This window comes from Gobius niger (assembly GCF_951799975.1).
Source record: "Gobius niger genome assembly, chromosome: 3".
NCBI lineage: Eukaryota > Metazoa > Chordata > Actinopteri > Gobiiformes > Gobiidae > Gobius > Gobius niger.
The window spans coordinates 6,984,273-6,998,696 of record NC_136854.1 but is presented as its reverse complement, the minus strand read 5'-3'; the positions used below and the strand labels follow the sequence as shown (position 1 = coordinate 6,998,696).

The following is a 14,424-nucleotide window of genomic DNA, read 5'->3' as shown; positions in this document are numbered from 1 at the left end:
AAACTTGAGGTGAAACTAAAATAGTTGTCAAAATTGTCCCAAATCACACTCAGAATTGTAGGGGAGAAGGAAAAAAAAAGTTCATTGCATCAAAGCAAATAGCGACCAAAACGCATCAGTCACACGTAAAATAAACTCATTCAGTATTAGCGCAAATACCATTTAACCTCATCAATGGTAAAACCTGAGAGCATTAAGGACCGATGCAGATCACTGACACCTCCTCTGAGCTGCAACGAGTCCGTGCGTACTGCGTAGCTCCGTGGGCGCGCGCTCCAGTTGGCTCCAGTTGACGCGCGGCCCAGACGTTGGCCGAAGCGAGCAGCGCGAGCGGCCACGGGTTGATGCGTAGAGGGCGGGTGCGTACTGCGTAGCTCCGAGGGCGCGCGCTCCAGTTGACGCACGATCCAGACGTTGGCCGAAGCGAGCAGCCCGAGCGGCCCCGAGTTGATGCGTAGGGGGCGGGCAGTTGGCGCTGGCAAGTCCCGCTGGATCCTGGATGTAACTGCCGGGCGGCTTTTGTGTCGCGGTGTCCACAGGCTAACCTCCGCTCGATGTTGTCACAGAAAACGGTCACGGCACCAGTGTAACGTGGATGACTCTGCGTTGTGTTATTTAGTAACGGTCAGGAGACGGGGTTGTTTTACAAGGGTTCTTTATCTGTGCAACAGACAAAAACGGCTGGTCAGCCTTGAACCTGGAACACCAACACTCATAGCAGCTCGGCTGCGCATTGACAGAATGGTAAAATAAATACAATAAATGTAAAAATAAATAAATGTACCTGTGCAACAGACAAAAACGGCTGGTCAGCCTTGAACCTGGAACACCAACACTCATAGCAGCTAGTGGGGGGGGTACACGTTATAAACCGTTAGTGGTGGTTTAACAAATAATCAAATAAAAATGTAGAAATTATATAACTAAAACATGTCCTTAATAATTCTACAATCATACGACATTCATACAAATGATAATTAAATGTAGAAATACAACTTAAACAGACACCCCAACAAACGTGACCTTACCTCGGCTGCGCATTGACAGAATGGTGCCGGGCTCACGTCGTCCGCACTATTTATAGAGTTTGCCGCCACTAGAGGGCGCTGCCCCACGATTAACACCAGTATCAAGTGGAATACATTAATTTACTGTTACATAGGCCGTGACCCACGCCAAAAGCAACACACACCTTCTTAGTCCCCAAAAATGTCTCAACTGTCCTCAACTGTCACTTAACTGTCACTCCCCAGCAACGCTGCCTCACGTTGTCATGGCAACCAGATCATGACAACCAGAATGTTAACCACAACACAGGGTAAATTAACTTGAACAAACGAGAACATAAACATGAGATCATTACACTACAATACACTGATTTGGCAAAGTAGCTGAATACTACAAAAGTATTCAGAGTGTTCTGTAACTGAATACAATTTCAAACTATTCTCTCCAACACTGGTGGTACTCATTTTGGTATTTTGTCCTTGAATGTATGATCCTGGACTACACTATGTTTTAGACAGAATGATCTTAATATCTCCCTATCTCTTAATTGTATTTCTATTCATAAATGTGGATTATTAATATAATCTTTCATTTTTCCCTGTAGCAAGCCATTCAATCACAGGAATCTACAGGTACATTTAAAAAACAAATTATTGTGTAGCCTCACTGTACTATGATATTTATTTATTTTTGTATATATATTTCTTAGACTCTACAGATGAGGAACAACTTGTGGAAGCAGCAGCACATGAGGCTTCAACTACTACTGAGGATGGTGAAGATGACTTCCCTGCAGAGTCTTCAACGGAGTCACCCATCCCTTCGTCCGAGACTGAATCCATGAGCACACCGGATCACCAGACAGAATATGCAGAGAATGAGCAACACTTTGATGACCCTTTTGTCTATGAGGACACCTCTGAGTGTGATTCACAGGAGGATGGGGAATTTAGTGCCTGTGAGGACTCCAAAAATGGCCCCCTTTATACCAATGCACCAATGTCTATTGCGGAAAGCCTTATTCTCATTATGACATTTGCCACCAGACACAAATTAACAGGAAAGGCATTGAATGACTTGATCAAACTTATTAGTGTACACTGTCCTCCTGATGTACAGACTGAATGCCTTCAAAATCTACAGAAATTTAAAGAGTTTTTTGATAGTTCATCATCTTCCTCTTTGCTGTTGCACAAATATTGTAGTGTTTGTTTTGTTTCAATGGAAAGTTCAGACCCAAATTGCAAGTCCTGTGCAGCTGATCTAACAAAAGAAGGTGCCACCTCCCATTTTATTGAAGTTTCTATCGAAGCACAACTAAGATCATTGTTTGCTAAAGATGGGTTTGAGGAAGAGCTTATGTTTAGGTTCAAAAGACAGAAAAAAAGGTATGACACAATAGAGGACATTTATGATGGTGAGATTTATCAGAAGCTTGTACAATGTAATGGGCCTCTTTCTGATCCCAAAAATATTTCTCTTACCTGGAACACAGACGGAATACCCATCTTCAAGTCATCTAAGTTTTCAGTTTGGCCTTTTTATTGTGTTATAAATGAATTGAGCTTTGTTCAACGCACAAAACGAGAGAATATGATCTTTGCAGGACTTTGGTTTGGGGATTCTAAGCCTTCTATGCTAACATTTCTGGAACCTCTGGTGGGAACTCTGAACAAGTTACAAGAAGATGGAACTACAGTGAAATTTGCAGGAGCACAGTTGCCCTTTACATGCAAGGTTTTCACTATTGCAGGAACGTGTGATTTACCGGCTAAGTCTATGGTGCTTAACACAGTTCAATTCAATGGAAGGTTTGGATGCCAAAAATGTGAACAGCCGGGGAAAACTGTAAAAACAGGAGAGAGAGGCCATGTACATGCGTTTCCTTTTCAAACTGACGACCCAAAAGGCCCTCCTCGCACCCACAACAGCTTCATAGAACATGCTAAAGTAGCATATGAGTCCGATAGCGTTGTCCAAGGAGTGAAAGGACCCACGTATCTAAGCAGACTAAAGAGCTATGATCTAGTGCTCGGCACAGCTATAGACTACATGCACTGTGTATTATTAGGAGTTATGCGAACACTGATGTTTCTGTGGTTTTCCACTGAGTTTTCTCGCTGTGATTTTAGTATGGCAAGGTCAGTCAAAGAAGTTGATAAAAGAATGAATGAAATTCATCCAACATTTTTCATAAGATTTCCACGTTCAGTGTTCTCTCATCGAATGTTCTTCAAAGCATCGGAGTATTGGTCAATTTTGTTGTATTTTGGACCTGCTGTATTTCGTGGAATTCTATTGGACCTCTATTACAACCACTTCCTGCTTCTTAGTGAGGCCGTCTTCATTCTACTTATGGAAACTATAACACCTGTACAAGTAGATCACGCTGAAAGACTGCTGTGGAATTTTTGTTCACAAATTAATGTCCTTTACGGTGAACGATATATGACGGCCACAATGCATCTGCTTGTTCATTTAGCAGATGGTGTAAGACATCTTGGTCCTCTATGGACACATTCTTGCTTTCATTTTGAGGACAAAAATGGCCACTTGCTCCGACTTATACATGGCACCCAAAATATTCCAATTCAAATGGTGAGGGCTGTGAAAATTGTACAAAATCTTCCCTGTATCACACAAACCATTAAGCTTAATAGTGTTGCAGCAGATTTCTTGGCTAAAATGATTGGTGATAGTGGTTATCAAAGAAATTCTGCCAAGAGTGTGTCAATGACTGGGGCATCATACAGTCTATGCCTAAATGCTGATCTTCTGCACCTTCTGCAACAGACTATAGGGGAGCAAATGCCTCATTGTATTGTCAAGGCTTTTAACAGGGCACAAATAGGAAAGACACTTTACACTTCCAAAAAGTATGTAAAAGCCAAGCGGAGAAATAATTGTACAGTGTTATTTAAGGACGGGGCTCAGATTAAATATGGGCAGATTGAACTATTGTTTTTGTACAATGAAATACATCTTGCAATTGTCAATGAATTCTCTGTTACTGGTAGAAACCTGTTACATGACACTCAGACAGGTGGAACATGCTTTCATATTGTCAGTCTAATGGAGATGCCTGTAAAAAGAACAGTTGTTTCCCTTGAAAATATTTTGGGCAAGTTAATGTTTATTGATCTGTCCTCAATGCCTGGCATTGTCTTTGTTGCACATTTCCCAAACAAACTTGAAAGGGACCTCTAAAATGATTATTGCTGTGTTCTCAATAAATTGCAAATGAATGGACATGATTTTCTGGGTGACTAATTGTTTTAAGATATTTTCAATATGGTTTGAGCAACACATTTTTAAAATGTTCTGATATGACTGAAAACAGATATATCACTACTTAAAGAGCAACTAGACACCAGATCAACTTATTTTTTGCTGATAAACTGCTTAAATGGATGTTGAAATTGTATTGTCTACATGTTACTGTCTATATTATTATTAGACATTTTAGGGGTAACTAACAAAACCATCCTTTTGTGCCTAAAAACGAGTGGTTTGTTAATTCACAAACTACATTTACTCCATTTGAATGTTGTGATTGGCTACTGAGGTAGAAGTTCAGCTCTGCCACACATGCATGTCTGAGCACCTAAGAGCAACGCTCCTTTTAGCTGCCTTTTTCAAATAAGAGAGCTGAGTAAGGCTGGTAACTGATATTTAGATCTTTAAACGTTCACACACTTTATTCCTGATATCATCTGACATCTCTAAGTCTTAGTTCCAAACGATTTGAAATCAAAATATCTGCATGCCTAACACCATGACCAAGGATATCGGCATGAGACTATTTTGAGTTCAGTCTGAAATCTCACCGGTTTCTTTCCATGAGACCAAATTAAGAAGTAGACAGGAGTGACATTGAGACTAGGTTAAGGTAAAAGTGAGATCTTTGTCATATCTCCACTGGAGTCCAAACTGAGCTTTTGTTGGCCTTGTTGCTCGGAGAAAAAGATGAGAAACAGGAGCAATACGCTTAAGACTTATACAAGGCTCAAAATGGTTTCAAGTTTGTCTAGGAGCCAAACTTGAAACCATTTTGAGATCTCTTTTCTGTATTCTCTTTCCTCTGGGTTGGCATATTCGTCATGGATGGGGAGGCGGAGAATAAGTGCGCAGGTGTTGGCCTCAGGGAAATTTCGGCCTGGCTCATGAAGGAATTCTATCCTAGGCTGGAATGGAAAGCCCATAGCGGGCACAGCTGAAGCCCCTGTGGCAGTAGACCGACATGTACAGTACTTACCATGTATATTGAGACACAGCTGCTGTTTTTTCTCATCGCCTTCAAAGATTTGACATTTGTGAATGTCCCGCATTAAAAGTCTGAGACACTCCCGTGTAGGACCAATGTCATCCACAGCACCTTCAGCATTTCTTTCTCCACTCTCATCAATGAATACAACGTCCAGTTTGGCCATAGGGTTAAATAGTCTGCGGTCAAATGCTCGCAGACTGCATTTGAAAATGCTACTTCTGCAGACATTAATTTGATTGTTGATTGAGGAGCATGCATGGTCCACTTGACTGTGAAGGTCCTTCAATATAGCGCTGACATCTATCCTACAAACAAAAAAGTTTGTTTGACTCCAACAGTATTTTAAACGTAGCATTGTAATAAAATTATAAAACCATAAAAATATAAAGCAAACCAATACATTTTTTGATTTATCTTTTGATAATATATCAATAGATACTACCAATTTTGTTTTAAATTCCTACTACAAGTTTTGGTTTGACACACCAACATCACAAGTGAAGAGAAATCTGTTGGACTTGTTTAATGAATAGTTTTGCATGAAGACTGCGCCCTTCTCATCAGCCACTGTCATTGTTTCGGTTTCCATTGTTGGACAATTGTCAAGAATTTTTAAAAGCAATTTATCTGTCACGCAATGTTTCTCAAAACTATGCCACAAACTAAACTGTGTGATGCACAAATGCATCTTCTGTTGTATTAAATTTGGTTTTATTTTTTTTAACAGTTTACAAAGTTTAATCCTGAGGTACAAAACTTGATTGAAGACAAAAGACTATAGTGTTATTATGTTAATTCTGTATTATATTATTTTCATTCTCCTGTGTCTGCGTAGGTTTCCTCCGGGTACTCCCGTTTCCCCTACCACTAAAAACAAGTACAGTAGGTTCCCCTCTGGGGCCAGGACTCCCCTGAAAAAGAGATTATTAATCTCAGTGGAACTTTCCTGGTTAAATAAAGGTAAAAAAAAAAAATAAATGAAGCTTTGATTGGTAAATTGAAATATTCAAATATTCAGTCTTAATTTTGTGGTTTGATTAATAAAAACTGCCATACTAACAAACCTATAACTGAAACATATTTAAGACCCTCCCAAGAGGCGGAGTCTAGTGAGTATCCTCACGTTAACCGCGTCAGTAGAGCCAGTTTATCATCTGACTTCAGGCTGGTCGGTCTTGTTGCAGAGATGAGCCGGAGCTGCATCGTTGCCATAGACTTTGGCACTGCGTACAGCGGTTATGCCTACTGTCTGACCGTGAATCAGCAGGAAGTCCAGCGTGTGAAGCGATGGGGGCGAGGGGGGGGCGCAGACACGGCCAAGACCCCCACCTGTATCCTGTTCGACGAGAATCAAGAGTTCATGGAGTTTGGATACAAGGCCAGAGACAAGTATTATGAGATATTTAAAAACACAAATACCTACTTCTACTTTAAAGACTTTAAGATGGATCTGTACAAACAGGTAAGAGCACATTCTTATAGTTCTTTCTGTGCTGGAGCTAATGTATTTATGTAACACTCATGACATCCTGGGTTAATTTATTGCCGCAAACAACTTTTATTGGTGAAGACAATGTCCTTTATTTTTTAAAGAAAAAAACAACTAGACAAAAAAGAAACTAAAATAAAATAAAACCAGCTATGCATGAATTTGTAATTAACGAAAATGAATTGAGTTAACTGTTGGAGATTGGTGCTGTCAATGGACCAGCAACACACGCAGTCCTGTGTGCCATGTACTTTGTTCCTTGCAGACTGCAGTGATGTATATTGTGGGAGTATTGATACTGTAGGTAACAGCCCTTTTGTGTGAATGAGTGTGAATGGGAGTAAAGGTGGTGGAGGGAGGGTTTTGGGTTGGTGCACTACCTGTAAGTGTAAGTGTCTTGTGCTTTTATGTTGAATGAATAATAATAATAAATAAATAAATAAATAACTTTTATTGCTGCATCTCTCTGTCATAGTTTTAGCATATAGTCTGAATTTTCATATGCATATGTATTGATGTCTATGACTTTTAGCAGGACAAAATTAAGTATTTTTAAAGTCATCAGTGGTGCCCCAAGTGGCACCAGTGATGACTTTCTACTTCCAGACCTTCTCCAGCTCTTCTCTGAGCCTCTGGTATTTCTCTAGTTTCTCGTGTTCCTTTTTCCTGATGTTGAAGTCGTTATCGCTATGTTTCCTCTGCTCTTTGTTTCCACCACCACAATGTCCGGTTGGTTCATTATCATTCTGTCCGTCTGTATCTGGAAGTCCCACAGGATCTTGGCTCGGTCATTCTCTACTACCTTTGGAGGTGTTTCCCACTTTGACCTTGGGTTTTCCAGCCCATACTCTACACAGATGTTCCTCTTGGTTATGTTGCTCCATGTAAACTTTCCCTGCAGCATCTTACACCCTGCAGTTTTGTGCTGGACTGTCTGTTTCCCAATAGTTATAGGGCCCAAAGCTCAATGACTGCAGCAGCTCTCCATTCATTCTGATGGCAGTGTCATCCATGTCAGTGAATCATGCTTTTTGTTGACTTTAATATCAGCTTAATTTAAACTCCATATCTATAACCTTTATTAAATATGTACACCAGAGGACTTCATTGACCTGCCTTTCATCCCCAAACAGACGATCACCAAAGACCTGGTGATCAAAGACGTGAATAAGAAGCCGATGAGTGCAATGAAGGTGTTCTCTGCTGCTCTGCACTTCTTGAAGGAGGACGTTTTGAAAATCCTAGATAAAGAAACTCAAAACCTGGCCCTGGATCTGCTGGACTTCACCTGGGTCCTGACGGTGCCGGCTATTTGGGACATTCCAGCGCGACAGTTCATGAGGGAAGCAGCGGAGCAGGTGAAAACCACAATAATAATATTAGAAAATGTGTTGCTAATTAAGGACTATACAAGTGTAAAGGATCATATAGGCTAGTACCAGAAGATGAAGACTCGGCTCTAGATGGGAGAGGCAGGAGACTGAGGTTTAGTTTTGGTTTTGCTGGTACCATATATTGAAGGTAATGTAATAGTAAATTTACAGTGAATAATAGAATATTATTATTGAATGAATGATGAATGGCCATTCACGGAATACAGGTGGAACTCGGAAAATTAGATTATCGTGAAAAAGTTAATTAATTTCTGTAATTCAATTTAAAATGTGAAACTAATACATGATAAAGACCAGAGGTTTCCAAACTGTGGTGGGGTACACAGGACGCCCCCAGGGGTACGCAAAGACATTTTTGATTATTATTCTTTTTTTAATCACACTCTGAGTGATATTGACTGTTAAAACCACCACACGGGAGAGTGTGAGTCTTATAATTCAGACGAGGATGAGCTTGTTCTGGACCTAAATGTGTCTCCTGAACAGAACCTGAAGAGAAAACACTCAGCTTTACTCATTTACATTAACAGCCTGTTTTCAAAATAATCAAAAAGTAGGATATTCATAAAAAAATGTATTTACATATTCTTGATAGCTTTAATCACCCAGACAAGTAGAAAAATATTGAGTGTGGAAAACCTGCTTGAGTTCACTGTAATAATTGGGAAAATTAGCATAACTTCATGTGATATTCAGTGTTTTTAATCGTGTCAAAGTAGGGGGTGCGTGACTCGTCACCCAAAGCTTCAGGGGTACACGGTTCCAAAAAGTTTGGGAACCACTGATATATACTCATTACATGCAAAGCGACATACAGTATGTCACTTGTTTGTTATAATTTGATGATTATGGCTTAGTCCATTTTCAAAATTTGGGTTTTTTACAAGCTGAGCCATAAATATCAAAATTACATCAAACAAGTGACATATGTCACTTTCCATGTAATGAGTATATTAGTTTAACAGTTTAAGTTGAATTACAGAAATGAATGCACTTTTTAATGATATTCGAATTTTACGAGTTTCGCCTGTAAGATCAATAAATACTAAACACAATAGAAATGAGCAATATCCCATATAATGGTCTACGATTTAAATTCCTCACAAACCACATAAAACCCATCCCCGCCCACAGTTCAATGGAGGAAACCCATGTCTGGGTTTTACTTATTGTCCAGAGGGATTAAGTGAGAGTCGTAAAGGGGGAGATTTGAGTGTGGGCGAGGGCAGAGAGAGAGACAGTGGGGTGAGGGGTTTGCCAGTTGCAGAGAGCCTGGCAGGAGAGAGTGATGCCAGTCATTAGGCGCTTTAGGCTAGGCCTCGTTCATAGCTCGCCGTCAAGGGAACCTGGCCTGTAGAGCAGTACCATAAATCATAATGGACATTATCAATATCTTCTGTGTGCACAGTTCATCTAATGCAGCACGGTGGCACAGTGGTTAGCACTCGTGCCTCACAGCTCAAAGTTCCCGGGTTCGATCCACCTGGACGGGGTGTTTCTGTGTGGAGTTTGCATGTTCTCCCCATGTCTGCGTAGGTTAATGGTAAAAACATGTGCAATAGGTGAATCCTCCAGCCAGGTGTTTCTGACCACCAGCCAGGCTCCACATCATGCAGATGGTCCCCGAGCGCCGGCCCATGCTGGAGCTCACTGCTCCAGTTTGCCCAGTGACATTAAGGATGGGTCAAATGCAGAAAACAAATTTCTCTACAGATTAAGTGAAGTATAACTGACTGTACTGTTTTTATTTCAACTTAAAACAATAGAAACACATCTAAATAAAGCATAAAGTACTAAATAATAGGTGCTGTATTATTTAGCAAATCATATAATTCAAGTGTCAGCAAAACACTCTTTCCAAACCATGGTTAAAGTACTCAAAATGCATTGCACATTGATTTCAGTGGTTTAACACTACAGACTAGTAAAAAGCACTTAAAACATCATGGTAACGGTTTAGAATACAGCCCGCGTCCCAGGTGTAAGTACAGGGTAACAGGAAAGTAATTACACATGTAAGTACAGGTACTCTTACATGTGTAACAAGGGGGAACAATGTGTAACAAGGCAGTACAAAGTGTAACAAGGGAGAACAACGTGTAACAAGGCAGTACAAAGTGTAACAAGGGAGAACAACGTGTAACAAGGCAGTGCAAAGTGTAACAAGGGAAAACAACGTGTAACAAGGCAGTACAAAGTGTAACAAGGGAGAACAACTTGTAACAAGGCAGTGCAACGTGTAACAAGGGAGAACAACGTGTAACAAGGCAGTGCAACGTGTAACAAGGGAGAACAACGTGTAACAAGGCAGTGCAAAGTGTAACAAGGGAAAACAACGTGTAACAAGGCAGTGCAAAGTGTAACAAGGGAGAACAACGTGTAACAAGGCAGTGCAAAGTGTAACAAGGGAGAACAACGTGTAACAAGGCAGGGCAAAGTGTAACAAGGGAGAACAACGTGTAACAAGGCAGTGCAAAGTGTAACAAGGGAAAACAACGTGTAACAAGGCAGTGCAAAGTGTAACAAGGGAAAACAACGTGTAACAAGGCAGTACAAAGTGTAACAAGGGAGAACAACGTGTAACAAGGCAGTGCAAAGTGTAACAAGGGAGAACAACGTGTAACAAGGCAGTGCAACGTGTAACAAGGGAGAACAACGTGTAACAAGGCAGTGCAAAGTGTAACAAGGGAAACAACGTGTAACAAGGCAGTGCAAAGTGTAACAAGGGAGAACAACGTGTAACAAGGCAGTGCAAAGTGTAACAAGGGAGAACAACGTGTAACAAGGCAGTGCAAAGTGTAACAAGGGGGAACAACGTGTAACAAGGCAGTGCAACATGTAACAACGTAACTACGTGTCAAGGTGTAGTAAAGGTATTCATTTTAATTGTTTTATTTATTTCATTCAAAAGTGACATCATACAATAAAAACAAAACCGCCAATACAGTATGAATGAAACGGAACAATTAATGGTGCTGAGCTGTCACATAGTTGTGACAAAAGGGAATGTGGTACTGTGCATACATTTTAATGTTGCAGGACAACAGTATTACTGTGGTGAAAGTGCCCCGGGACTTTCTAGCCGTGAAGCAAAAGCGCTAACCACTGCATCATCGAATCACATGTACTTATGGTGGACACGCACTTTGATAGTGTGATCATTTTTGGAGACTTATTTATTCTCTGTTCACTCTTGTTTCTGCTTGTTACATGCAATACAGACCATACTATAAAAAATAAACAACAATCAATACAAATATCTGGAGTCATTTCTTCACTTTCACAACAGTAATACTGTTGTCCTGCAAAATTAAAATTAATGCACAATTTATAATACCACATTCGTAGTTGCACTTTGTACTGCCTTGTTACACATTGTTCCCCCTTGTTACACTTTGTACTGCCTTGTTATACATTGTTCCCCCTTGTTACACTTTGTACTGCATTGTTACATATTGTTCCCCCTTGTTACACATGTAAGAGTACCTGTACTTACATGTGTAATTACTTTCTTGTTACCCTGTACTTACACCTGGAACGTGGGCTGTATTCTAAAGCGTTACCAGCGTGGTATAACAACCATGAACATTAAATATGGGCATTTGACTTTGGATGACTTCATTTGAGTGTAACGAATTTGGTAGAAACAGGAATTTGTTGACAAAACAGTCAGGCTAACTGAACCCATGGTAACGGGTAAGCTAACTGCGCTCATACAAATGTATTGAGAGTGGCAATGCTAATGCTACGGCTAGCAAAACAAGGCTTACAAGTTCCGCGCTTCGTATCTACCCAAAACGCTTTCTTCACAGTAGGTCAAAGCATGGCAGAAGACTCCTTAGAGTTTACAAATAAATAAGTAAGTAACAGGTGATTGTAGAGTAGAAAAGTAGGAAAAAATATCGAAACAGACCTGCAGCTCTCTCTCATGTGGCTTCCCCACGGCTTCTACTTGCACGGACTACAGCGGCATATTAGAATGTGTGTGACTGGTCACGCTGACCCACATGTGATGTCATACCTATAGCGAACCGTAATTGGCTTAGGCGAAAATAAAGGGATGAGCAGATTTTTCACCTGGGTTGAGTAAAGTTTGTCATAACTCAAGAAACCTGAACCCTTAACATGATCAGAAGTTTCTGTGATCTCCGAGCTGACATTTGTAGTATGGGCCACAGAATATGCTTCGATCCACCACATTTGTTTAGAATAATGGTCCGGGACCCCATGGTTGTCGTGAGAAAAATTTGGGCAGTCGCCAGATCACGTAGATATTTAAATCTTTGTTCTTAATTTGATTTATTTCATTGTTCCTTCCTGTTTTAAGAATTATATAGACCAGTGGTTCCTAAAGTTGGGTCCGGTGACCCTGGTGGGCCCCAAAAGCCTGTCTACAAAACAGTTATTATTAAGTTACTTAATTCATCTTTGTCTGAACTTTGGGTATGACTGATATAAGCTAATGTCCCCATTTCCCCGACAATTTTACCCAAAAGCGAAGATAAATAAGATGCATACATACAGGCGGGGGTGACCGACCCCATTAATTGTTGTAATGGGGGTCGCGGCTCCAAAACCACTGGTTTAGAGACTGTGTTTCTATGAATACCATGCAGGTTTATTCATGCTGTGTCAGATTGCCATAAAGAGAGTTGTGTTGCTCATGTCCAGGCGGGGCTGGTGTCTGCGTCCACTGAAGACAAACTGGTGATCGCTCTGGAGCCTGAAGCCGCTTCCATTCGGTGCAAAAAACTAAAATCTGAAGATTTCATGATGAATGAAGTTCCTGTGAAAATAAATCTGTGTCCTGGCACTCAGTACATTGTTGTAGACTGTGGAGGTGAGAAGATTATTAAAGCTCTGCTGTTGAAGACTGACATCTTAGAATTATGTATGACGTCTATGAAACTTTCTGTGTTTCCTGGAGGTTTGTGTCTTCTGTTTCAGGAGGAACCATCGACATCACGGTCCATGAGGTTCTTGAAGGAGGAGATCTTAAAGAGCTGCACAAAGCCTCAGGAAACAACAAAGGAGGACGTTTAGTGGACAGAAAGTTCACTCGGTGCATGAGGCAGTTCTTCTGTGATGGTCTGTGGGAGGAATACGAGAGAGAGCATCCCAGAGAAGCTCAAGAGTTCATGGAAGATTTTATCTTCTTTCGACAGTCTAATCCTACCCATGTGCGACAGTTGGATTTTTACAAAGAATTCAAAGATTTAGTTCAACAAAAGCAGAGCAGAAATGAAAACGTGTTTAATCCAATGGTGGGCATGACCTTCCACTGGACTAAACAACCAAATTCAGAGTCGTACTCCGCTAAACTGGAGATCTCTAAGAGAAAGATGGAGGATTTCTACCATGAGACTCTGATCCATGTAACTGACTGTCTCCATGAAATCATAAGCAAACATTCTGCCATCAGCTACATCCTGTTAGTGGGAGGTTTATCATCGAGCCATATCCTCCGTGAACATGTTAAGAGAGAGTTCAGTGACCAGGCTGAAGTGATGTGTCCTAAAACCCCTCAGGAGGTCATTCTGAAGGGAGCAGTGATGTTCGGGCGAGACCAGTCTGTGATCAGGTTCAGAAAGAGCGCCTTCACTTACGGGCTTACAGTTTCTAACAAATATGATCTTTTGAAACATAAGTTGGGAAAGAAGATCACATACAAAGAGATTGGTGATTGGTGTGTTAATCTTTTTTACAAACTGGTTGGAGTAGATGAAGATGTGGGCTGGAATGAAACTAAAGAGTACACATTTTATCCGCTATTAAGTGACCAAGACACAATGCCATTGTCATTTTATCGAACAGAGAGACATACTGTGACGTTTGTGGACGAGTGGGGAGTAGAAGGTCCTGTTGCATCATGTGACGTGGCCATGCCTGACACCACCAAGGGCAAGGGTCGTGGAGTCAAAGTCGAAGTGTATTTTGGCTCCACTGAGATGAAAGCAAAAGCCACAGACCTGGAGTCTCAATCCACAGTGTCAGTCATAATGGACTTCATAACAAAACAGTGAAACAGGGGAATGAGAAGATCAAACGTTTGGCATGAGTTAAAATTCTGATAATTTTCATATGGTACATTTTAAATCTTACGGATAAATCTATTCCAAGCTTTCAAAAATTGGAAGCCTGATTAATAACTATTTTATAATTTGTTGAACAGTAGTGCTGCTCTCCCGCCTCTGTTCGGTCACAACAACCCAATGGTAAAAAAGTTTTTTTTTTTACTTGTGTTTTTTTTACTTGCTTGTTTTTTA

General features: G+C 40.6%; 1 protein-coding gene across 1 annotated transcript; it reads left to right on the top strand.

The window, feature by feature from the left end:
• Positions 1-6,455: 6,455 nt before the first annotated feature.
• LOC306960591 (heat shock 70 kDa protein 12A-like) lies at positions 6,456-14,181 on the top strand (the record flags this gene model as incomplete). Its single annotated transcript, XM_079553022.1, has 4 exons — positions 6,456-6,737; positions 7,898-8,122; positions 12,830-12,998; positions 13,106-14,181. The coding sequence occupies exons 1-4, from the start codon at positions 6,462-6,464 to the stop codon at positions 14,179-14,181; spliced, it is 1,746 nt and encodes a 581-aa protein (XP_079409148.1). The 5' UTR covers positions 6,456-6,461.
• Positions 14,182-14,424: the final 243 nt, after the last annotated feature.